At 35.5% G+C, this 27,744-nt stretch overlaps 1 protein-coding gene across 1 annotated transcript in view; it reads left to right on the plus strand.

The window, feature by feature from the left end:
• Positions 1-26,690, plus strand: part of LRRIQ3 (leucine rich repeats and IQ motif containing 3) — a 204,388-nt gene extending 177,698 nt beyond the window's left edge. Inside the window, exons 7-8 of the mRNA XM_070592138.1 lie at positions 16,304-17,033; positions 25,749-26,690. Of these exons, the coding sequence (XP_070448239.1) occupies positions 16,304-17,033; positions 25,749-25,905 (887 nt within the window). The 3' untranslated portion in view covers positions 25,906-26,690. The remainder of the gene's footprint in view (positions 1-16,303; positions 17,034-25,748) is intronic.
• Positions 26,691-27,744: the final 1,054 nt, after the last annotated feature.

Below are 27,744 nucleotides of genomic sequence, written 5' to 3' on the forward strand. Positions count from 1 at the left end.
TTCTCTATTTTTGCTTTCTTTTTCCTTTCCCTTCTATTCTCCTTTGCTTCACCTGAACTCAAAGCTGCCTCAAAGCCTATTTATCACACAAGGTTATCCATTTATGCTAAGATATCAGGGAGTTTTGCTGAAGAGAGCAACTACTTCAGACCCATTTGTGAGCATTCAGATCAGAGCTGCGCTGATTTTAAATAGTCTTAGACCATTTGTTTCTTCACAGATGGCTCATAAATCTGTAATACATTTAGAAGAACCAAACAAGCTATGTTGACCACAAATGGTACTGGTTTCTGTGTTCCTGTGAGTTCTAAAAGTTGCATGTGGCAGTTAAAACTATCCGTTGAGACAATAGAAAATACGTTGACTAAAATATGGTCTAGTTGTTTTGCTCTTAAATAGAGAAGTTCATATAAAGTACAAATAAAGGATAATTGATTTTTAGCAAACAGTTCTTTTTTCACAGGGTAGACTATATATGAAAAAATAATTGTGTTGCCCTCATGTTGAAGAATTCAGTTTGTGGAAATTATGACTGCATCTCAAAATTGTCAGGTATTATTAGTAAAAAGTATACAAAGGTGTCATTTTCCTCAATTTTTATCCAAGTACTGTTAGTAATTGTGTAAATGGAAACAAATAACATTAGTTCAAAATGATTTTCTTATTTTTAGGATAAAATACTTTAAAATAACATTGTGTTAATGAAAAATTAAAATGATTTTTAATGGTAAAGAATTTAAATATGACGCATTAGTGAAATGTTGGCTTGTGTTTTGAATACAAAAGCTATGAACTTCCAAAACAGTAACACAAATGAAAATGTTTAATCTAATTCACAGTCTGATTTTCCTCCAGTATTTCCTTTCTCAACAAATGGCATCACCATCCATCTAGTTCCTCAAGCCAAAATGCTGGCATTCACCCTTGATTGTTTCTCCCCCTCTGCTCCCTAGTCTAATTTATCAGCAAGCCCTATTGGCTTTGCCTTTAAAACATATCCCAAGTCTTTCTTCTCAGCAATTCATCACTTTCACTCCAAGCCCACTTCCATCAAATCTTGCCTGGGCCTCTCTAGTAGTCTTTAAAGCAGTTTCCCTCCTTACATTCTTGGGGTCCACATTCAAATCCATTTTATTCGTGGTAAAATCACATATCACATCACTCCCCTCCTTAAATGGTTCAAAATCTCGGAATAAAATCCAAACTGTTTTCTGTGGCCTACAATGCCCCATGTAGTCTGGCCCCTGCCTTCCTCTGACCACATCTCACCCCACCCTCCTTTTGCTTACTGGGTTCCAGCAGAAATGGCTTTCTCTTTGTATCTTTAACAGGCCAAATGTGCTCCTGCCTAGTGTCCTTACAGTAGCTTCACATTTCTCCCGAAACACTCTTTCCCCCAAACTTTCCCATGCTTATTCTTTCTTGTCTTTCAGATTTGAGATTAAATTGAATTTCCTTTAAAAAATCTTTCTGGTCTACCCAATGTAATTATTAGATTCATTGTCATTTTACCCTGATTTTCATCAAAGCACTTTTTCCTGTTTCTTATTTCTTGTTTGTGAGTTTTCTATCTATTTTCTCCCACTAGATTAGGAGTCCCATGAGACCTGGAATTATGCCTTTCACAGTGCCTCATCTCCCTTGTCTACAAAGTGCCTTGTACATAGCAAATGTTCAATGCACTTTTTACATGTATTATATTTGTGTCTGATTGCCCTCTTTAGCAAAGAAAACATTTTCTTATTAAAGAGAGATTGATAATACCCATAGAAACCAAACAATTCTTACACAATTAAAAAGGAAAACAAAGTTTCTAGGAAAACATTCAGAGCTGGAGGGAGTTGGAATAAGAAATTTTGTAGTTGTGATTTGTGAATTTCAATTGAATTTGCAAGCTACTAAAACATAAATAGATGGATGGAAGGATGAATAGATAGATGAATTAATAGATGAATAAATCAAAATAATTCTAGGAAGTTAGAAGCTATTAAGTTCTTCATTGAAACCGTATGTAATTTTAAGTAGCTGCTGTTGGGGGAAATTGGTATCTATTATATTAATAAAACACTGAAATTGAGATTTGAGATCTGAGATTGGATAAATGCTCACAGAGTCTTAGAGATACTAGTTACATTATCCCAAAAGAAATTAAAATAGGAGAATCATTAACACATCAGGATGAATTATAATTGAAATGAAATAGAAATTAATAATTTAGGAATGAGAAAAAGAGAAAAATGAACTCATATAACCACAAGTAGCAGTTAAAAATGCTAAATATCTGTTTTATAGTGTACTGTATATAGCCTCTGAAGGTTCTGTGATGCTTCTGACATTTCTATTTGTTGATTTCTACTTTGAAGCCTGTATCGTTGGGACTTACAAAATTGGATCCTTTAGAGGTTGATATTCTAAGAATTATTTAGATGGACTTAATTAGACAACATTTAGAGTTTAGCTACTCTGGCTACTTTAATTGCTGAACTGAAACTTGACAATGTCTTTTGGTCTGTGCATATTTCAACGGAAGAGAAAATGTAAAAGAAATTTCAAGTGAAAGCAGGGAGTGAGGAAATCTCTCTCTCATCATTATTTGCATTGTAGACAGTTGCTAAATTCAAGTGGGAAGGGGTACGTTTTGTGAGTTAGGCCTAACTGTGTACTTTTTTTAATGATAAGAATGCTTAACATGAAATCTACCTTCAACAAACTTTAAGTGTACAATACAGTATTGTTGACTATAGGTACAGTATTGTACAGGAGATCTCTACAGTTCATTCATCCTGCTGAACTGAAACTTTATGCCAGTTGATTAGTAACTCCCTATTTCCTCGTTGGTAAGAACATTCCACTCTGATTCTATGAACTTGACTATTTTAGATATTTCATATAAGTGGAGTCATGCAGTATTTGTCTTTCTGTGACTGGTTTATTTCACTCAGCAGAATATCCTCAAGGCTCATTTATGTTGTCCCAGATTGAAAAATTTCCTTTGTTTTTAAGGCTGAAGATATTCACTTGTATGTATATGCCACATTTTCTTTATCCATTCATCTGTTGATGGACGTTTAGTTTGTTTGCACAACTTGGCTATTGTGAATAGTGCTGCAATGAACATAGGAGTGCTAATGTCTCTTCAAGATCCTGATTTCAGTTCTTTTTGATAAATATCCAGAAGTGGGATTGCTGGATCATATGACAGTTCTATTTTTAATTTTTTAAGGAACCTCTATGCTGTTTTCCATAGCAACTGCACCACTTTGAATTGCCACCAATAGTGTGCAAGGCATCAGTTTCTCCACAACCTCACCAACATTTGTTGTCTTTTCCTTTTTTGATAATAGCCATCCTGGCAGGTGTCAGGTGATATCTCATTGTGGTTTTGACTTACATTTCCCTGATAATTAGTGACATTGAGCATTTTTTCATATCCATTGGCCATTTGTGTGTCTTCTTTGGAGAAATGTCTACAGGTCTTTAGTCCATTTCTTAAAGTGGAATATTACTTTTTTGCTGTTGAGTTTTGAGATTTCCTTATGTATTTTGGAGATTAACCCCTTATCAGACATTTGGTTTGCAAATATTTTCTCCCATTCTCTAAGTTTCTTTTTACTCTGTTGATTGTTTGCTTTGCTGTGCAGAAGGTTTTTAGTCTGATATAGTCCCATTTGTTTATTTTTTCTTTTGTTTTCTTTGCCTGAGGAGACATGATATTAAAAAAGATACTGCTAAGACGGATGTCAAAGAGCATACTGCCTATGTTTTCTTCTAGGACTTTTATGATTTCAGGTCTTAATCGAGTCTTTAATCCATTTTGAGTAAATTTTTGTGTATGGTGTAAGATAATGGTCTGCTTTCCTTCTTTTACATGTGGCTGTCCAGTTTTCCCAGCACCGTTTATTGAAGAGACTTTCCTTTCTCCATTGTATGTTCGTGGCTCCCTTGTCGAAGATTAGCTGTCCATAGACGTGTGCTTTTATTTCCAGGCTTTCTATTCTGCTCCATTGATCTGTGAGTCTGTATTTCTGTCAGTACCATGCTGTTTGATTACTACAGCTTTGTAGTATATTTTGAAGCCAGAAAATGTGATACCTCCAGCTGTTCTTTGTTCTCTGTATTGCTTTGGCTATTCAGGGTATTTTGTTATTCCATATAATTTTTAGGATGCTTTGTTCTAATTCTGTGAAAAATGTCTTTGGAATTCTGATTGGAATTGTATTGAATTTGTAGATTGCTTTAAGTAATAAGGGCATTTTAACTATGTTAATTCTTCCAATCCAGGTGCATGGAATTTCTTTCCATTTCCTTGTCTTCTTTGATTCATTTCAACAATGTCTTATACTTTTCAGTGCATAGGTCTTTTAATTTCTTGATTAAGGTTTTTCCTAGGTATTTCATTCTTTTTGCTGAGATTGTAAATGGGATTGTATCCTTGATTTCTCTTTCTGTTAGTTCATTGTTAATGTATAGAAACACAATTGATTTTTCTATGTTGATTTTGTACCCTGCAATTTTACTGTGTTTGTTAATTATTTATAATAGTTTTTTGGTGGATTCTTTAGGGATGTATATATATGAAATCATTCATCCACAAATAGTGACAGTTTTGCTTCTTCCTTTCCAATTGTATCCTTTTTCTTGACTAATGGCTTTGGCTAAGAATTCCTATACTATGTTGAATAAGAGTGGTGAGAGTGGGCATCATTGTCTTGTTCCTGTTCTTAGAGATATAGCTTTCAGTTTTTCACTGTTATGTATAATGTTAGCAATGGGTTTGTTGTATAGGACCTTTATTAAGTTGAGGCACTTTACCATATATTCATTTTATTAAGAGTTTTTATAATAAATGGATGCTGAATTTTGTCAAATGCTTTCTCTGAATCTATGGAGATGATCATGTGATTTTTATTCTTCATTATGTTAATGTGGTATGTCACATTCGTTTGTGGATGTTGAACCTGTCCTGAATCCCTGGAATAATTCCCACTTGATTATGGTGTATGGTCATTTTCATATATTGTTGTATTGGATTTGCTAGTGTTTTGTTGAGGGTTTTCGCATCAGTGTTCATCAGTGATATTGGCCTGTAATTTTCATTTTTTGTGTTTTCCTTGTCTGGTTTTGGTACCAGAGTAATGTTGGCCTCATAAAATGAGTTAGAAAGCATCCCATCCTCTTCAATTTTTTGGAAGAGTTTGAGAGGAATAGGTATTAAATCTTTGGTTGTTTGGTAGTGTTCACCAGAGAAACCACCTGGTCATGGACTTTGTTTTTCAGAATGATTTTGATTATTCTTTCTATCTCTTTACTAGTGATTGGTCTATTCAGATTCTCTATTTCTTCCTGATTCAATTTTGGGAGAATGTATGATTCTAAGAATTTATCCGTTTCTTCTAGGTTATCCAATTTGTTGGCATGTGACTTTGCATAGTATTCTCTTATAATGTTTCGCATTTCTGTGATGTTCACTGTAATTTCTTCTCTTTCATTTCTGATTTTATTTATTTGATGAGCCTTCCCTCTTTTTTTTCTCCTGAAGAAGATTGTCACTGAGTAACATCTATTGCCAATCCTCCTCTTCTTATTTTTCATATGTGGGATGCTGCCACAGCATGGCTCAACAAATAGTGTGTAGGTCCTTGCCTGAAATCTGAACCCGCAAACCCCAGGCTGCCAAAGCAGAGCACACAAACTCAGCCACTATGTTACCAGGCCAGTCCCCTCTCTTTTTTCCTTAGAAATTCTATCTAAGGATTTGTCAGTTTTGTTATCATTTCAAAGAAACAGCTATTAATGTCATTGATCCTTTCTTGTCTTTTAAGCCTCTATTTTATTTATTTCTGCTCTAATTTTTATTATCTCCTTCCTTCTATTGACTTTGAGCTTCATTTGTTCTTTTTCTAGTTCTTTTAGGTGTAATGTTGAATTGTTTATTTGCTATTTTTCTTGTTTCTTAGGGTAGACCTGTAATTTTATAAGCTTCCCTCTTAGTACTGCTTTTGCTGTATCCCATAGATTTTGGTATGCTGTGTTTTCATTTTCATTTGTATCCAAATATTTTTTGACCTCTCCTTTGATTTCTCAATTGATTCAATAGTTGCTTAGTAGAATAGTTGTTTAGTCTCCACATATTTATGACATTTCTAGCCTTCTTCTTGCAGTTGATTTCTAGTTTCATACCACTGTGGTTTGAAAAGATGCTTGATACGGTTTCAGTTTCTTAAATACATTGGGATTTGGTTCCCAACATATGTCTATCTTTAAGATTGTTCCATGTGCACTTCAGAAGAATATATATTCCGCTGGTTTTGGATGCAGTGTTGTATATCTATCTATTAATTCCATCTAGCCTAGTGTTTCATTTAAAGCCAATATTTCCTTGATGACTCAATCTGAATGATCTATCCATTGATATAAGTGGAGTATTAAAGTCCAATATTATTTTCTATTTCTTTTTTATTCTTTCCATAACATTGGTTTATAACATTGTCTAAATTTTGGGTGTACATCATTATATTTTGATTTTTGTGTAGATTATATCATGTCCACCAACCAAAGACTTAATTACAATCCATCACCATATGCACATTCTTAATCACCCCTTTTGCCCTCCTCCCACCCACTACTCTTCTGGTAACTACCAATCCAATCTCTGTCTCTATGAGTTTGTTTGTTGTTTTTAGATTCTATTTATGAATGAGATCATATGGGATTCGAGTTTCAACCCCGTGACTTATTTTGCTTAGCATTTACCTTCATGGTCCATCCATATTATCACAAATGACCATATTTCATCCTTTTCTGTGGCTGAGTAATATTCCATTGTGTACATATACCACATCTTCTTTATCCATTTGTCCATTGATGGGCACCTAGGTTGCTTCCAAGTCTTGGCTATATGAATAATGCTCCAATAGGTACATAGGTGTGCATGTATCTTTATGCATTCATGATTTCATGTTCTATGGATAACAACCTAGGATTGAAATAGCTGGATCATATGGTACATTTATTCTTAATTTTTTGAGGAATCTCCATAATATTTTCCATAGAGGCTTGACCAGTTTGCACTCTAAACAGCAGTATATGGAAGTTCCCTTTCCTCCACATCCTCTGAACACTTGTTATTTCCTGCCTTGTTAACTATAGCCATTTTGACGGGCATGAGGCAATATCTCATTGTAGTTTTGATTTGCATTGCCCTGATAATTATTGATGTTGAACATATATTCATGTGCCTGTTGGCCATCTGTGTATCTTCTTTGGAGAAATGTCTGTTCAGATCTTTTGCCTATTTTTAAATTGGGTTGTTCATTTTTTGTTGTTGATATGTATGACTTCTTTATATATTTTTGATATTAACCCCTTATCAGATATATGATTTGCAAATATCATCTCTCAATAGTTAGGTTGTCTTTTCATTCTGTTGATGGTTTCTTTTGCTGTGCAGAAGCTTTTTAGTTTGATGTAGTCCAATTGGTTTATTTTTTCTATTGTTTCCCTTGCTCAGCCAGACATGGTACTTGAAAATAGACTACTAAGACTGATGTAAAAGTTCATAATACCTGTGTTTTCATCTACAAGTTTCACGGTTTCAGATCTTACATTCAAGTCTTTAATCCAATTTGAATTAATTCTTGTGTATGGCAAAAAATAATGGTCTACTTTCATTCTATTGCTTGTGGCAGTCCAGTTTTCAAAACACCATTTGTTGAAAAGACTTTCCTCTCTCCACTCTGTGTTCTTGGCTCCCTTGTTGATAATTAGTTTTCCATAGATGTGTGGGTTTATTTCTGGGCTCTCGATTCTTTTTCATTGATCTGTGTGTCTGTTTTTGTGCAACCACCATGCTCTTTTGATCACTACAGCTTTGTAGTATATTTTGAAATCAGGGAATATGATACCTCCAGCTTCATTCTTTTTTCTCAGTATTCCTTTGGCTCTTTGGGGTCTTTTGTCATTCCATACAAATTTTAGGATTCTTTCTTCTATTTCTGTGAAAAATGTCATTAGAACTTTGATAGAGATTCCATTGAATCTGCAGATACCTCTGTTAATTCTTCCTATCTAAGAGTGTGGAATATCTTTCCATTTCTTAGTGTCTTCAATTTCTTTCAACAATGTTTTATAGTTTTAGGTGTAAGGATATTCCAACTCTTTGGTTAAGTATATTCCTAGATATTTTATTCTTTTTGTTGCAATTGTAAATTGGATTATGTTCTTAATTTGTCTTTCTGCTACTTTGTTCTTAGTGTTTAGAAACACAACTTATTTTTTATGTTGATTTTATATCCTGCTATTTTACTGTATTCATTTATTATTTCTAAAAGTTTTTTAGTGGGTTTGTTAGGGTTTTTTTGTATATAAAATCAAGTCATCTGCAAATAGTGACAGTTTCACTTCTTCCTTTCCAATTTGGATCCATTTTATTTCTTTTTCTTTCATGATTGATTGGCTAGGACTTCCAATACTGTGTTAAATAAAAGTGGTGAAAATGGGCATCCTTGTCTGTTTCCTGTTCTTATTTTTTTGTAACTCTCTATTTCATTTATTTCTGCTCTGATTTTTATCATTTCCTTCCTTCCACTGATTTTGGACTTTGTTTGTTCTTCATTTGCCAATTCATTTTGCTGCATTGTTAGATTGTTTATTTGGGATTTTTGCTGTTTGTTCAGGTAGGCCTGTATTGCTATAAAATTCCATCTTAGAACTGTTGTTTCTGTATGGCATAAGTTATGGCATGTCATATTTTCATTTTCATTTGTCTCCAAGCATTTTTTTATTTCTCCTTTGATTTTTTCATTGACCTAATCATTGTTGAGTATCATCTTAATTAATCTCTACATATTTGTGGCTTTTCCAATTTTCTTCCTGAAGTTGATTTCTAGTTTCATACCTTTGTGGTCAAAAAAGATACTAGGTATTATTTAAATCTTCTTAAATTTATTGAGACTTGTTTTGTGGCCTAATATGTGATCTATCCTGGAGAACGTTCAGTGTGCATTTGAAAAGAATGTGTATTCTGCAGTTCTTAGATGGAATATTCTGTGTATATCTACTAAGTCCATCTGGTCTAATGTGTCATTTAAGTCCCATATTTCCTTATCGATCTTTTGTTTAGGTGATCTATCCCTTGGTGTAAGTGGAATGTTCAAGTCAACTACTATTATTGTGTTGCTGTCCATTTCTCCTTTTGTGTCTGTTAATAAATAAATGCTTTATATATTTAAATGTTCCTATGTTGAGTGCATAGATATTTACAAATGTTATTTCCTCTTGTTGTATTGTTCCTTTTTTCATTATGTAGTGCTCTTCTTTGTTTCTTCTTACTGTTTTTGTTTTAAAGTCAATGTTGTCTGATATAAGTATTGCTACTCCAGCTTTCTTTTCATTGCCTTTTACATGGATTATCTTTTTCCATCACAAAGTGAGTGTTTTTAGGTCTAAATATGTATGCAGCATAAATATGAGTTTTGTTTTTTTATCCAATTAGCCACCATATGCCTTTTGATAGGAGAATTAATCCATTAATATTTAAAGTAGCTATTGATAAGAATGTACTTGTTGCCATTTTGTTACTTTTTTTCTGGGTGTTTTCATAGTTCTCCTCTTTCTCTCTTCCCTTGTGGTTTGATGGCTTTATTTAGTGTTATGTTTGGGTTCCCTCCTCTTAAATTTTTGTGTATTTATTATAGGTCTCTGATTTGTGATTATTATGAGGTTCATCTATAATAGACTATGTATATGGCAACCTATATTAAGTTGATGTCCTTTTTTAGTTTGACATCTTGCTAAAAGCTCTACTCTTTTACTCCCCACCCTCCACAGTTAATGTTTTTGTTATCATATCTAATCTCTCTTTTTTTGTGTGTGTATTCATTACCCTCATATCATGGCAATAGGTAATTTTAGTATTTTTGTCTTTTGACCTTCATATTAGCTTCATAGGTGATTTGTCTGCTACCTTTACTGTATATTTGCCTTTACCAGTGGTTTTATTGCTTTTTTTCATAATTTTCTTAATCCTATTTGTGGTTTTCTCTTTTCAATTTAAATACATCCCTTTAGCATTTTGTGTCAAGCTGGTTTCTTGGTGTAATCTCCTTTAGCTTTTGCTTGTCTGGGAAGCTCTTTATCTCTCCTTCCATTCTGAATGATAACCTTCCTGGATCAAGAATTCTTGGCTCTGTGTGTGTTTTTATTCAACACTTTAAATATATCATGCCAGTACTTTCAAGCCTGTGAGGTTTCCACTGAGAAGTCAGCTGATAGCCTTTGGAGTTTCCTTTGTATGTAACTTGTTGACTTTCTCTTGAAACTTTTAGGATTCTCTCTTTATCTTTAATTCTTGACATTTTAATTGTAATATGTCTCAGTGTGGGCCTCTTTGGGTTTATCTTGCTGGTGCTCTCTGTGCTTCCTTTACTTGGATGTCTGTTTCCTTCCTTAGGTTAGGAAAGTTTTCAGCTATTATTTCTTCAAATAGATTGTTACCCCTTGTCTCTCTCATCTCCTTCTTGGACACATATAATACAGATGCTAGTGCACTTGATGTTGTCCCAGAGGTCCCTTAGACTGTCCTCATACTTTTTAATACTTTTTTCTTTATCTGTTCACCTTGGGTGACTTCCTGTAGTCTTTCGTCCATCTTCCTGATCCATTCTTCTGTATCATCTACTCTGCTATTGACTCCCTCTAGTGAATTTTTCATTTCCAGTATTGTCTTCTTCATTTCTGATTGGTTCTTTTATACATTGTCCAATTACTTGTTGAAGCTCTCATGAGTTCATTCATTTTCCTTCTAAGATAAATGAGCATACTTATAACTTTTAGTTTGTACTCTTTTTCAGGTAGGTTGTTTATCTCTGTTTCATTTAGTTTGTTTTCTGGGATTTTGTCCTGTTGCCTTCCTTGGAAGGTATTCTTTTGACTCCACATTTTGCCTCTTTCTTTGTCCTTTGTCTATGTATTAGGTATGTCAGTTGCATCTCCTGATCTTGGAGAGGTGACCTTATGTAAGAGATGCCTCATGAGACCCAGCTGTGTGCTTCCAGCTTGTCACCAATCCCAAATGTTCCAAGAGTGTCCCCTGTGTAGGCTACATGTGTCCTTCTGTTGTGGCAGGGTTGCTCCTGATGCAAGTGCCTTGGGAGGCTAGAGTGTTCCCTTGGCCAGCTGGTTGTAATGCTCAGCTGTTTGTGGCTGCTACGGAGCCTTCAGTCACTTTATTGCATATGGAGTGCCCTGGCCCAGTTGACTGCAAGGTCTAATAGCACACTCCTGTTGGAATTTTTCTGTTTGGTCCCCCAGCATGGCTATTTGCTAGGCTCAAGGGCGTACAATTGCTGTAGACCTCTGGCCTGCAATGCTGTTGTCAGCTCTCTCAAGATTGCAGCTGAGTGAGGCTGGCCTCAGGCATGGGAGCACCCAAATTTTTTAGGCTTTTGAAGGTGCGGCCAATTCCCTATGTGGCTGTGTGAGAAGCACAAGTCTGCTGCTGCTGACAAGCCCCACCATCTGCAGGGCCACACACGCCATCAACACAGTCCTGCCCCATCTGTGTGCCCCAACCCACTGAAGCAGATCCACTTACCCCACTGCAGCAGACCCAGTCACGCCACTGCAGAGGCCCCACACACTCCACCAATGCAGGCCCACCCCTTGCACTTGCCCATCCATGCAGAGGCAGACCCACTCACCTCACTGCAGAAGTTCCAAGCACCCACCTATGATGGCCCACAAGTTGCCTGAGTGCTTGCTGTTGGGTGGAGCCAGTCCCTATGGTGGGCTGCCTGCTCTGGCTGAGTTGGGTTAAATCTGTGCTCTAGTTTGTGAGGTACATCCTGGGCTAACAGGCTAGTGGAAGAACTCCAATGCATCTGCCAGCATCTTTGTCAGCATGCCTGTACTAGGTCACAGTAATGGCTGCCACCAGTCTCATTCCTGGTGAGATCTCACCTCTCACCAAGATGCACCCAGAGGGTATCAAGTAAGTCTCTTTTTACCAAAGTACTGTACACCTTTCCTTCTGGTTATGTTAGCTTGCTTTCTGAAATGGGTGCATTTGTGCTTGGGCACTTTAAGAGCAGGCTTTTTTTCCTTATGTCCAATAGCTTTTCTGGTGGTATTCCCCATTATAGTTAATAGCCAGCATAGACAGATATTGTGATACTTATCTTGGTTGTGCTGAGTCCAAAAGCAGTTTATTGTGGTAATGCTCCCTTTCGCAGATTCACCACTCCTCCAGGGAAGGCTAAGTATATTAGGACTGCTTCCAGCTGGCTGTGAAGCGCCATGTCTCAAAGGTGGCTTTTTTCTCTCCAGAAAGGAATTTCTGCCTCTTCCATCTCAGTCAGCATTTGTCCCTTGTTGTGTGGGTTCTTTCTAGTTTTTGGTTCTGTCTCAGGGGTAATTGTTCCAAGAGTAGTTGTAAACTTGCTGTGTCCATGAAAGGAGGTGAGTTCAGGGTCTGCCTATGCCACCATCTTGACAACATCTCCCACTACTATTATTCTGTTGCTGTCAATTTCTCCCTTTAGGTCTGTTAATAGTTGCTTTATATACTTTGGTGCTCCTATGACAGGTGCATACATATTAATAAATGTTATATCTTCTTGGTGCATTTTCCCCTTTACCATCTTTGTCTCTTGCCTTTTTGGCTCAAAGGCTATTTTGTCTTAGATAAATTTGGCTACGCTCACTTTCATTTGGTTGCTTGGAGTATCATCTTCCAGCTCTTCATATTGAGCCTATTCTTTTCTTTAGAGCCAAAATGGCTCTCCTGGAGGCAGCATATTGTTGAGTCTTGTTTTTTAATCCTTCCAGTCACTCTGTGTTCTTTGGTGAATACAATCCATTTACATTTAGGGTGATTATTGATATGTAAGTGGTTAATACTGACATTTTATGTTATTTTTTTCTTGTTGTTCTATATTTCCATTGTTTCTTTTTCCTTGTATTTCTGTTGGGTAGTTTTCTGTGATGTGTGTTTGAGTTTCTTCGTTTTTCTGTGATATGTGTCTGAGTTTCTTCTTTTTTCATGTTTCATGTCTCTACTCTAAATTTTTATTTTTTGGTTACCATGAGGTTTGTATAAAAGTTCTGATAGATAAGATAGTCCTTTTTCTGCTAATAGAATCTTATCTCCATTAGACTAAGCAAGTTCTGTCTTTTTCCTCTTTCACGTCTATGTTTTTGTTGTCACAAATTATGCGTTTTGAATTATGAGTTTGTTACCAAATTGAAGTGGTTATAGTTATTTTTAATGCCTCCTTTCCCTTTAACCTTTATGTTATAGTGAAGTGTTTACCTACTTCTTCTGATATAGAGTTTCAGTTTTCTGATTTTGTTGGTCTATTTATCACTTTGCTTAAATCTTTGTTTACCTTTGCCTTTTTGTCTCAGGTAGGAGAGCCCTTTTTGAGATTTCTTGCAAGGAAAATCTAGTGGTGATTACTCCCTCAGCTTTTGTTTGTCTGTAAAAGCCTTTATTTCTCCTTCATATTTGACAGATAACTTTGCTGGGTAGAGTATTCTTGGCTGACAGGTTTTATCTTTAATTATTTTGAATATATGATTTCCCTCTCTTCTGACCTGTTGAGCATCTTGTGAGAAATCCTCTGATAGCCTAATGGGGGTTCCTTTTTAGGTTATTATTTTCTGCTCTCTGGCTGTTGTTAATATTCTTTGTCATTGATTTTGACAGTTTTAATGTAATGTTTGCTCTTATTATCTGTTATTTATTTCTTTAAATAAGCTCTTTGCTCCCTTCTCCCACTCTTTTCCTTGTTGGATACCCATTATCTTTTTGTTGCTTTTCCTGATTGAGGGAGATATTTCTCATAACATTTCTCCATTTTTGAAAAAAATCGTAGGTCTCTCTTCTTTTTTCTTTTTTTTTTTGAGGACGATTAGCCCTAAGCTAACATCCACCCCCAATCCTCCCTTTTTTGCTGAGGAAGATTGGCCCTGAGCTAACACCCATGCCCATATTCCTCTACTTTATATGTGGGATGCCTGCCACAGCATGCTTGATAAGTGGTGCATAGGCCCATGCCTGAGATCCAAACTGGTGAACCCTAGGCTGCCAAAGTGGAACACATGAACTTAACCACTACTCCACCATGTCAGCCCCTCTTTCTCTCGTTGTTCACCTGAATCATTTCTAGATTTCTGTCTTCAAGCTTACTAAGTCTTCCATAGGGTTTGCTGTGTTTTCAGTGACTTTTTACTTTATTCTTTATCTCATTTATTGTGTTCTCCAGCTCCAGAATTTATTTGGTTCTTTTTTAGAGTTTCAGTCTCTTTCATGAGTTACTCCTTCTGTTCATTAATCTTATTCCTGAGCTCATTGAGCTGTTTTTCTGAGTTTATTGTAAATGATTGAGTTTCTCTATGAGGACTATTTTGAATTCCCTGTCAGTTAGATGACAATCTTCCATGACTTCAAGTTTGGTTTCTGGAAAATTGTATGTTCTGTTTGTAATACAGTGTTACCATAGTTTTTCATGATGCTTGATGTGTTTTTCCTCTGCTGGTGCATTTATGGCAACAAACACCTTTCTTATTTGGGTACAGCTTTGTTTACTTTGATTCTGAGCTGCTTCTGTTTGTGTTTGAGAGCCTGTGCTTTCCATATTCATCTCCCTCTGCCAAAGGCATCATCAGTGCCCTCCTTATGCTGCTTGTGCCCCTGAGCTTGCTGGTACCTTGATGATTACAATGTGCAGTCGTGGGTTTTACCACCAGGGCCACCAGGCTGGTGAGCACCTCTGCTGCTTCTGGGTTGCTTAGGTCACTGGTTTCCCCACTGTGACACAAGGAGGGGGAGAGTGAGGCAGAAGCCAAGGTGCTGGGCACCCCCACCACATCTGAGTTTGTTGTGTCTGCAATTCCTGCTGCTATGGTGGAGGGCAAAAATTGCAGGCATCACTGCAGCTGTCAGGGAGCAGAGTCATGGGCTCCTCTTTTGCTGTTGCCTGGTTCTCTGCAGGCTCTGTATGGGCTCAGGCACTGCTGCCCCTGAGTTTTCTGGGGGTGCTAACACCACTGCCAGCAGAGGCACTGGGTTTGCAGTGCCATTGCCACTGCTGGGTGGGCTGGGGTCATGGGTGACACTGCCATCACCATGGAGGGAGGGGTACCTGGATCATGAGTGCTACTGGAGTTCCTGAAGCCTCTGGTCTCAGGTGCCAGCTTGGTTCCTAGAACCTCAGGTCACAAGCACACTGCTGCTTCTTGGGCCCAGGGTCTTGTATGCTGCCTCTGCTGCTATAAGGGTGGTGTCAGTGGTGCTGCCACTGGGGAGAAAGAAGGGAATGGGTCATGGGCACTGCAGCAGTTCCTGAAGCATCAGATTGCAGGCACCACCCACCCTGCTGGGGGAAAGATAAGGGCATGATCCATGACTGCCACTTTGGTTTCTGCATTCTTCAGTCTCAGGCATCAGGATGATTCCTAGAACCTCAGGTCATGGGCACCAGTGCCACTGCCAAAAATGTTGGGATCTTGGATGCATCCCCTGCTGCTGGGAGGGTTGGAGTTGAAGGCACACTGCCACTGGAGGAGGGGTAGGGGAGTTGATCACAGGTATCATAGTGGTTCTTGGAGTTTCCAGTTGTGGGCCCATCAGAAGTTCCTGGTGCCTCCAGGAGCATAGGCTGCCTGGGTTCCTGGGGCCTCTGTTCATGGGCATTACCATAGTTCCTAGGCCTCTGGTCGCAGATATGGCCGCAGTTTCTGGAACATCCTATCTTGGAAGCTGCCACTACTGCTCTTTTGGTTCTGCTGCCTCCAGGAGGTCCAGTCCACTCACCATCAGATGTGTAGATGTATGGATCTCCAGGCATTCTGGTGTGCTATGCAGAGAGTCCTTTGTTGATCTATGGATGTCCTACTGGTTGGAACTTAGAAGGGAGATACAAAGGAAACATGATGCTGACGTCGCTCTTCATTTTTTGTTCCTCTGTTTCATTTATCCTATCTTCAATTATTCAAATATTTTTTATAATCTATTTTAATTTATCTGTTGTATTTTCAGTTGAACTTCTTTGCATTATATATTTATTTTCTCTAGGGATTATAATATAAATCCTTAACTTTGCACAATTTATTTATTATCATACCACTTCATGTAAAATACAGAAAGGAGGCTAAATGTCACTCTAGAAAAAATGCTTCTTAATAAAGTAAATAACAGGTTTTTGTCAACTTTATTAATGTAGCTTTCAAAACAATTGGGACAGAAAATAAACTGCACTTAGCACTTGTATAATGCATTATATTTGTCTGCTGTGTGATATAGGTCAGAAGGAGTCTGAAGATGAAATTGAAGATGAGGAATTGGATGCCAGTTTTAGGATATCAGTGTTCAAACTACCCATACATACTACAGATTCATTGAAGTATGCTCAAGTATTGAAAAAGAAAGAACAAGATTCTTTTCCTCTATATGCCCAGCCACTTCCCACCATTCATCCAAAACCAGCAATTAAAAAAAAAGACATGCTGTTGAAGAGGAATGTAAGTAGAGAGTTTTTTACAACACACAGAGCTGGTATAAAACTCCAAACACTTTGTGATATTGATAAATATTATTCAGAACAAAAGAAGCAGGAAATCCATAACAACAAAGCAACAGCTGTAACCACGGCGCAAGTTGCTCAAGAAAGAGTTAGCTTAACTGTTCAAGAAAATTTAAATAAGAAAAAGTATGATGCACAAAAACTAACTGCAAAAGCTAATGAGGCAATTCAGCAAAGGTTACAACAACTTTTGCAGGACAGACTAAACTACCTTGAAGAAGTTCGAAAGAGGAGAGCTCTGTTTCTAGAAGATAAAAAACAAAGGGCTGAAGAACGTTTATTAATTCAAAATTTAAATAATGAGCGCACTCTTTTGGCCAAAGGAATGATGAAAATGGCCAGATCGAAGAAGAATCAGGCTACCTTAAACAAGAAAATTCTGATTGTTCAGCAAAAACTGGAAACAGAAGAATATCGAAGGGATTTACTGAAAAAAATGAAGGAAACTAGGTAAGTACAGTTTTGCTATAATAGAAGCTTTTACGTCAATTGCATGTGAATATTGCATACTAAATGTTGAGATCTAGTGAACAGTACTTTGTTTATAACATGATACATTATACTTTGGAAAATAGAAACAACAACAAAAGAGGAAAAATATGTCCCAATATATTACCAAAGATGAGACAATAAAACAACTATCTTCTCCACCCCCAACCTTATCCAACAAAACTTGCTTCTTAATTAATGGTTGTTCTTATCATAAATGGCATCATCCTTAGCCTCTTGACCAGTGCTAGAAACCTCAGTCTTTTACAACTCAATCTCCCTCATTGCCAACGTTTCCCTATTCATTTTACTTCTAAAAGGAGTCTCAGACGGATCCTTCCTTTTCGCTCCCACTTCTATTCCAATTCAGATTCTCATAATCCCTCTAAGAATATACATTATCCTTCCAATTGAGAGCTCCATCTCCATTCTCCATCCTTTCTTCAACCTATATCTGTTTTCCAGCCTACAAATATCAACTGTCTTTTAAAATTAAGTTCTGATCATGTCATTTCCTACTAAAGTATGTTGGTACCTTGCAATTGCCTACAGAATAAAATCTAATCTCTTCTGAGTGGCATTTCGGACAACATGCTCTGTTCCAGTCTATCTAGACTCATCTCACTAACTTTTCTGTTATAGCCTCCTCCCTTTTTCCCTAATAGCACTCTTTGCTCCAAACAGACTAAATTTTTCACCACTCCCTACACAACTTTGTACTTTTTTATCCCTAAAGCATTATTGTTACTATCCCCTTTTTCCTTAAATATGTACCCTGCAAGGACACTACATGCCTACAAGATTTCTGTTGTCTACATATTATTATGCAACACAAGCTTATATGTTATTGTGAAAATTAGAATACTTTGGGGTGTCAAATTGGTGAAAGGCTAGTGCCTGTACATGAAGGAAAAGGCACTCCCTTCTCCAGGGAAACACATCACTAGTGGCTGATGCTTGGCTGAGTGTAAATGTAATTCACCCTTATTTGCCGCCATCCTGCAGTGCATGAGCTGTACAACCACTGACAGAATTCATCTTTTTATTATCCATCCTTTAGTAACCAACTGAAATGGAACATTCACTTTTAATCTCTCCACAACTGCTCTTCCAGTCTGAATTAGTCTTTTTCATTTGGTGGTGCTCACTAGCATTTTATTTAGATCTCAATTGTAGCAGTTATCACAAGAGGGCCAGCATCAGGTTAGCTTGTGTAGTCCTTTATAAGATAATTTGGTGTATTTTTCCATTTCAGTGCCTCCTACAGTACATAGTTTCCAAAATCTATTCAATAATTAGTTATTGAAGAAAATTGGTAAAAATCTCAGTTTTTAAATTAGTAATTAGTAAGCACAATTAAATCATATAATAGCCTCTGGGATGGGTGGCTGTTTTTAATATATTTGTTTTCAATACTTAAGCCATTGGAGTGAGAAACAATGCATTTTTTTTCTGAATGTTTGTATAGTGAAGATATGTAATCAGAATTATTAAAAATATACTAAAAATATAACTAACCAAGCTATAAAAATAGCTTCACTAGTCATTATAATAGGAATCTGTCTTAGAACAAGCACTTATTTCATGACAATAAATTTATCCTGCACATTTTTTTTGGTCCCTCTGTGATCATTGGCATTTCTACTAGGGAGTACTTACTTCAATTGAAATCATTCAAATAGTAACTCACTTCATCTATTGAACATGCCAGGTGATGCAGAGACATAAAGATAATTTCACTCCAAGAAATTGAAAATCTAGGTGGGAGATAAGTCATCAGCCAATAAGACTGCAAAAGTTAAGTGATAATACAAGGAATAATAGAAAAAAAATATCAAGGAACAGAATGAAAATTTTCACTTAAATGATAGGTAATAAATAGGTGAGAGTAATCTAGGAAACCTACAAAGAGAAGTCTTAACTAAAAGTCAAAGTGTTAATTCATTTCAATTCTCCTCTATAGCCTCATACAAAAATTAATAAGATATTCCTGATTCTCTAAGAACTCTCAGTCTGGTGGCAAATATAAGCCATATTTGAATTATTACAAAAAGTAGAAGTAGGAAAATTACAGTTGTCAATTAGAATTTGGAAAAGCAGAGAGATGAGGGGAAAGCATTGTTGACAGAGGATGAGAAAAATTGGAAAGTTCAGAATAGGTAACATGGGAGGTGAGGGAGGAGGTAGTGATTATTGCTCTGAGTATAGCAAAAGTTTTATGAAAGAGAGTAACTGAAGGTGTGATTGCTTAGGGAACATTAAACTGGATTAGAAAGGGCCTCTAAATCTCAGTGGACAGTCACATGGTAAAGACCACTAGGAATTCTACCAGAAAAAAACCAATGCACTTTAAGCACACATTTTACCATAGATCCTTCTTTTCAAGAAATATCTCAGAACACACTTTGGACAAAGCTGTCTCAAACAAATGCAAAAACTTTTAAATTGTTCCGTGATGAAAAGTTTTAAATTTTAAACTAAACTTAGTGAGGAGGCTCTGAAAATTAGTATTGATTCAAAATATTTTAACCTACATTTAGTAAATTTAAATTTCATTAGTTGTCAAAGGATGTATTTTTATTGAGGTATACTTGATATATGACATTAGTTTGAGGTGTACAACATAATCTTTTGATATTTGTATATATTGTGAAATGATCACCATAATAAGTCTAGTTAACATCCATCACCATATATGGTTACAAATTTTTTTTTTTATGATGAAAACTTTTAAGATGTATTCTATCAGTAACTTCCAAATATTCAATACAGTATTATTAACTCTAGTCACCGTATTGTACATTATATCCCCATGACTTACTTATTTTATAACTAGAAGTTTGTATCTTTTGACCACCTCCACCCATTTCACCCACTCCCCACCTCTTGCCTCTGGCAACCACCAATCTGTTCTCTGTACCCATGAACTCAGTTGTTTTGTTTGTTTCTTTTACATTCCAGATGTAAGTGAAATCATACAGTATTTGTCTTTGCCTGTCTGACTTATTTCACTCAGTATTATGCCCTCAAGTTCCATCCATGTTATTGCAAATGGCAAGATTTCCTCCCTTTTTATGGCTGAATGATAGCCATTGTATATATACCACATTTTCTTTATAAAGGATGTTTTTTAGGAACACAAATCCATGACTCATATAAATATAAAATCAACATGTCAAAGATTTTATTTGACTCTTTAATTAATGAAGGTACCAGTAAGATATCACAAGCAGTTCAAATGAGTATTCTAAGAGCATGCATATATAGGCAATCAGGAATGTCAAAATAAATGGTCGTTATCCACTAGAATCAACTTTAACTCCATTGGACAAAATTCATTTACATTTCTATATGCAAGAATCATTCGCACTACTCATAGTGTTCCTCAACTTACAGAGCTTTAAAATAGCTCAAAGAGATTGAAAGACACAGATAACTCTGAAGGGTACACTAGATAGGACCCCCAGTAATTTTTTTTTTACCTTTCAAAGTTTTCAGCACAATTTTTTCTGATATTAGATTGAAACTTATCAGTGACAGTTTTATCTTGGTGATATTTTAAGTGGCCAAACTATGTAAATACATCTAAGCCTTGTCTAGAAATACTTAGAGATCATTATAGCTGCTAATGTCATTTACATTTTTAAATGTTATCATTTAAAAACATAGTTTGTGCTGAGAAGGAGTATAAAATAAGGAGAAGAGTGTATTTGCCTTTTCCTAGTTGTAAGCAATTTTTAAACTATTTACTGAAGTACTTTACATACTATCTTTTTAAGTGTGAAAAATATTTTATATTTATGTCCTCCAAAATTTAAAAATATTTTCCTTAATGTATGTGTGTGTAAGAGATTTTTGGAAATAATTGTTCTATGATTTAATAAAAAATATATTTTGAAAAAGAGAATGAAAGCTAGTTGGTATACCAAAATACAAATTTAGTGTAAATCAATGTTAGAGAAATTTAATCAGCTTAGTTTTATTACAGCAAATTGAATGTCTGGCCATCATTAATTTGTAGAGGATATAGATTCAAGTGAACTTCCTAATGTATCTTACTGAATTATCTTCTCTTGCAAGCTGCTGCAAAGATACTATCCTTGAAAGCACACAGGAATAAGGCAATGTTCTGGTTATATCAGTAGTGTGTCCTAAAAGGCATTATTGAGTTTTATTACAAATGTTTTCAAATAGAGATTGAGTATCAACATGTTGAAAAGTGCTGTGACTCAAAAAAGTAGAGACTGTCTAGAGATTTTCAGTTTGTTTTCTGCTGGTGATTCTTCATTAACTTATCAAACACTTGACATAAAAGCATCCTGATGAATCTTAATTACTAGTGAAGTCATTATTGAGAATATAGCTCCTTGATCCTTCTGTGGAATGAGGAATAATGAAAGAAGAAGGGAACTATAAAACTCTAACTTAGGAAGTTGATAAAAATACCTACAGAGATATTTAAGAATGAATTAAAACGAGACTTTGAAATGAAATAACTTATATATCAAGTAAAAACTGATCATGAATTTCCCAAAATATTCTTGTCCATACTCTGAAAAAGTGATGATACTGCTCAGGTCAGAACAGCAGGGTGTCCATTTTCAAGTAGAGTATCAATTAACATGGAATATTTGGCATATAAGGCAGTTATCCAGTTACATCATCTTCTACTCCTCCTTATTTTGATCATCAGACCTCCTAGACTATGCTCTTCATTTGCTGTGGTCTTCATATCCTGAGTTATAAAGCTTTTCTCCATCCAACTTCTGCCATAATCGTGATTAACTTCTAAATTTATAAGAACAACCCTCCCAATTGCCCAACCTAAACATTTTTGGATCCCAACAACCTTTAAACTCATTTCCATAGACACATAAAAGCCCCCTCTTGGAACTGCCTCACTTGGGACTGCCCCACTTCTTAAATTTTAAACTCTTATATACTTGTAAATGGCTAAAATCTTCTATCTTTTCAAATATTTTCTTCCTTTACTTTTCCCACATGTATTCTTCGAATATATTGTGACAGTCACCCCTCAAATAACCTTCCTTATAGACTTTTTTTCATTTTTAGTGTAACTTCCAGGGTTCTTCAATTCAGTTATTCTTTTCTCCATTCCATTCACTGTCTCTGAAGGTCCTTCTTTTCATTGCCTCCACCATGCTAACCACCCCAACTCCTACCTTGGAACAATCTAAGTATCTATCTTCACTTCTTGTATTCAGGTAAAAACATTTGACAACATCACTGACTTGTAGATTTATGCTGATGTTAATTATATGGCCTCTGACTTTAGCTATTCCCTTAGGTGCTTGTTCTTTCTTTTATTACCTACAAAAGTGATGTGCAACCTTCATCAATTATAGAGCTTCCTTTCCAAACACCACCTCTGACCTATCCTTTTCAGCAAGCCAATTTATCTATTTCCTAAAGAAATTTTAGGCCTTAAGCTTGACATCATTCAACTTTCTATATCCATATTTATAAAATTCTACATATGCTATATTTAATAACTTCTTTTTCTAACTGTCCCAGGACTAGGTTCTTCATTTTCCTGTTAAAAGCTCATAATTCCTCTGCTTGTGCTCTTAGAAGGCTTGAAATTGGGTAATGAAAGGCCTCTGCACTAGGCAGAATTATGGCCCCCCAGAAGATATCATGCCCTTATCCTTAGGACTATGAATATAAGATACCACACTCTTGCATATACTGTCCTACACGACAAAAGGGACTCTGCACATGTAATTCAAGGTACTAATTTATGGACTTTAAAATAAGGAGATTATCCTGAATTATCCAGGTAGGCCCTATGTCTATCACATGAGCCTTTAAAGGCAGAAGAGAAAATCAGATTCAAAGTAGGAGGATTTGATATGACATTGCTAACTTGAAGATGGAGGGGGTTATGTGGAAAGAGTGAGAAGAAAATGAATTCTGGCAATAACTAGCCGTCTTGGAAAGGAGACCTCAAGATCTGGATGAGAATCACAGTAATGGCTGACACTTTGGTTTCAGCCTTGTGAGAACCTAAGCAGAAAACCTGACTGGGCCATACTCTGCCTAGACTTCTGACCCATGGAAATTATGAGATAATAAATGATTGTTGTTGTAAACCAATACATTTATGATAATTTGTTACATAGCAATAGGAAATATGGACTCTTAACTTTGTTCTTCCTTTTTCAAGATTGCTTTGGTATTCCAGGACCTTTACATTTCCATATAAGTTTAAATTTTAATAAATTCAAAATACCTAAATTTAATACATTTAAAATAAATCATAATCTAAATTTAATCTCATATATTTAAACAAATTTAAATGTTAATTTCCACCCAAAAGGCTCCTGGCATATTAATTTGGATTACATTGACTCTATAGATAAATTTGGGAAGAATTGATATTTAATAGTATTGTCTTCTAATCCTTGAACATGATATAACTCTCCATTGATTTAGGTCTTCTTTAATTTTTTTTCTGACAATATTTTAACATTTTCAGGCATGGGCCTTGTATATCTTTTGTAAACTTATGGCTAAGTATTTTACGTTTTTTTGATAGTATTGTAACTGGAATTTCTTTCATAATTTCACTTTTCAACTGTTTGATTCTGGTATATATAAATACAATAGATTATTGTGTTTCTCAATCTTTAATTCTTTTAAATAATTGGTCTTTTACATTTTGTGCACAGTTTATAACTGTTATCTTTAGAAGGGCTATTTCAATACATTTCTTAGACTTAATTAGTACCATTAATTACATCTCCAAAGTCCCTTTTCTTATGACTTCTTCTCTGCTACATGTCCAGACATGACTACTCTCCAGAGCTCCAGACTCAAAATAGTTTTAACTAATTTCATTGAGTGATTATTAAATGACAGGCATTCCTCTAAGGATTTTAAATGTATTAGCTCATTTACTCCTTACTAAACCCTCTGAGTTGGATTGTCCCTTCTTAAAGATGAAGATAATGATGCAGACAAAGCTTAAATAAATTGTCCAGATTCACTCAATAACTTGCAGATCTGGGTTTCAAACCCAAGCACAGTGGCTTCACTACCTATACTTTTACCTGTAAGCCATTGTTTCTCTATATTCAGCTCCCTGGGCATCACCACAGGGATAGCCAGACTCTTTAAATTCAATATTACCAAAACAGAACTCCAATCTTTCTCCCCATCTGGCTCTTCCTACGTTTCCTACCCTGATGAATGCCACCATCTAGTAAAAGGAAGTATTAAATGTCAGGCACTCCTCTAAGGATTTTAAATATATTAACTTAGTTCAATAAGTTGCAGACTTTCTAGACTTAGTCCTCTCTTCTGCTCCTCATGTTCAGATTTTTGAGTACACCCAAATAGAAATAGAGGGCTCCATGACTGAGTCTAAGCCTGTTTCTCCAGGCTTGTCTGCTCCACTGTTCTCCTTATCAGAACTGTATGACCCAGAGAATTGTAGTGTTGTCACTTCTTGGAGCATGTCAAGCTATGCTACCTTCTCCACCTTTATTTTAGCTATTCATGCTATATAAGTAAATGTGCATGAACAAAATATTCTTGCCCTCCACTTTCTGCCTGGAAAATACCTATCTTTCAAGGTTAAGTTCAAGGGTTATTTCAACTCTGGAGCCTTTCCTATCTTCCCTCACTCTGTTCTCCAGGTTATATTTACTAATTTTTTCATCATGCCTCACTCTGCCTTATTACATAGTACTTTCATTATGCTACTATAATATTTCATCTGTATATTCATAAACCTTTATTTCTCTTTACTTTCTATAAGCTTCTCTCACTTATGTCACGTCATATTTATCTTTATGTTTTCAGCATCTAGAGATAGTGCCAAGCATTATAATACATAACTATTGAATGAATGAAGATGAGTGAATGAATTTGCTAAGGCCATGGCATTTCCCAGCTTTGACAGAGTAACCTGGTTCACCTTTCTCTAACATAATGAGAGTCTTAGTCTGCTAGGGCTGCCTTAACAAATTACTGGGTGGTTTAAACAACAGAAATTTATTTTCTCACACCTTTAGAGGCTGAAAGTCCAAGACCAAGGTGTTGCCAGGTTTGATTTCTCCTGAGGCTTTTCTAGGCTTTGCAGATGGCTGCCTTTTCACTGTGTTGTCACACAAGGCCTTTGTTCTGGGTGTGCACAGCATTGGTGTCTCTTCATCTTCTTTATGGACACCACTCATATTGGATTAGGGCCTCCCATATGATCTCATTTAGATTCATTATCCCTTCCAGTCCCTGTCTCCAAATACCAGTCACATTCTAAGGTACTAGGGGTTAGGACTTCAACACATGAATTTGGGGGTTGGGAGCACAATTTAGTCCATAACAGAGTCCTAGGAGAAGCTTCTGTTAGTGAAGCTTAAGTAAAAGTTCTGCACATCATGGCAGAGTATGGTTTGGATGCCCTTTAGGAATCTAAGTTAGGGTTTGTGAGAATTCTCAGTTACAGCCAATAAAAAGCTTAGTAATATTGCCCAATATGAATATTATTGAGTGGTAAAATAAAATTCTGTGCAGTAAGTGGAGTTCTATCTATTTCTCATTTGTGTATATCTATTTTGAAGATATCTGATTATCATTAACAATCTGATTGATTGTTATGGTTTTAGTCATTTAAAAGTATCTCATTGTGTTACCTTTCTTTTTACCTCTTAGGGCTCAAGAAACACACAAAAGACACTGTGAAGAAAAATTTGTTATTGATATGCTTGCCTTTCAGAAAGCTTGTGAAAGACTCCAAGATGCTAAAACAAAAGTTGCAATTGTGAAAACGAATTTAGTCTTTAAAGTTCCCCATGGAGTGACAAAATGAACCAATGTCAGATCACACCCTACGATCATTTTGAATTATAGGCATTATTTTTAGTTAAAGGACTTTGAAACAATACTATGAAAGAAAAAATACTCTATGTCACAAGATGGATTTGTATTTAAATCTTATAAAAATATAAAGAATAATTAAAATGTTTCTCTTTTTGATCATAATTTAACTGAAATCAAATTGACTTGGGACCCCCAAAAGCTTCCTTATATATCAAGATGTCCAAGCAACAATTAAAACTGATTTTATTTATTGCAAGAAATATTGCAAAGGCATTGCTTATATTGTTTAATATTATGAGTATAGCAATTCATAAGCTATTTTCAGTTTCTTTGGCAACCTTAGCATAGTAATTTCTGCCCCAGCTGCTGACTTTTATTAAGACACTGTATACTTTGATTAATTTCATTACCTGCTTGCAGATATTTAATTATATTTCCTGTTTATTTTTTGAAAATGATTTCTGAATTTATTTTTTCAAAATAAATGTTTCACCATTATATCAGTGATTCATGCTCTTATAAAAATTCAGAAAACATGAAATATAAAAGGGAAGTGAAACTTCCTATTAACTTCCTTGGAGATTGTAAGATTTTTGTATTTTTGCATTCTATGTATTTTATATGTGGGGGCATAAAGGAGAGAGAAGGCACATGTAATTATGTAATTGTGATCATAAAGTACATAGAAATGGCATATATTAATTTCAAATCTATTTAGTACATACTCATGGTGTAAAATTTGAAAAATAAAGAAAAATTTTTAAAAAGACAAAATTCTTTGTAAAATTTGTCAATTTTCAACAGTGTTTTCATATATCTAGAAGATAAATGTCTCACTATGATTATGACATTGCTTACTTAATACAACATAGTTAATGCCATTCAAAATTTCTCTTTAATAGTCACCAGTTACCTTCTTTTAAAAATTCTCTAATTTTATTAGTCTATGGTAAATTTCCAAAAATTGAGTATATTACAACAGCAGTTATTCAGTTGTGCTCCTATGATGGACTGCTAAAAAATGCTGGTGATATTTTCCTAATTTTCTATCTAAATCCATGGCACCAGCTCTCACTTTCCTGTTAATTTGTGGATAATTAATGAGCAAATCATATCAGTATTTTTCATTATTCTTCAAAAAGAATAAAAGGAGATACTGTGAGGTGGTGAAAAGCATGGCATATGTAGGTTCTCATAACAAGTTAGGCAATAATTTCTCTGTTACCCTAGTTTTCTGTTCCACATTTGGAAATAATATGTATCTTTTTGGGGATTCAATGAAAATAATAATCCATTTCATATATTATTACTATGAGACTTAAATGAGAAAAACACAAAACAACACAATGCCTTCCACAGAGGGAGCCTTTAATAAAGGTAAGTGTGTAGAAGTGGAGGCAGAAGTCTTCTCTGTGTAGTTACGAGAGGATTTGCCAACTATCTACGTAAGATTTTAGGGATACCATCAAGGAATAGTAGAATATTTTGTGTGATATATTTGAATATAATTCATTCATTTAATCAATACACTTATTGAATGTTTGTTGCTCTTTCTCTATGCTCCCATTCCATACTATGGACTTTTACAGCCTTTATCACACAGCAGGTAAGCAAATTGGGTGAAAATTGATTATTTTCACCCAACTATAAGCTTGTTGAAGGCAAAGACTATTTTACTCATGTCTGTGTTTCTAGTACTTTGTACTAAAGCAGATACATTACACACAATACCTTTTCTGTTTATAGCTCTCTTTTCCCATTTACGTGCTGTCCCAGGTCAATCTCATGACCTTTACTGCCACTTACTGTTTATATTTTGAAGAATTAA

The sequence above is a fragment of the Equus przewalskii genome, chromosome 24 (assembly GCF_037783145.1).
Source record: "Equus przewalskii isolate Varuska chromosome 24, EquPr2, whole genome shotgun sequence".
Lineage (NCBI taxonomy): Eukaryota > Metazoa > Chordata > Mammalia > Perissodactyla > Equidae > Equus > Equus przewalskii.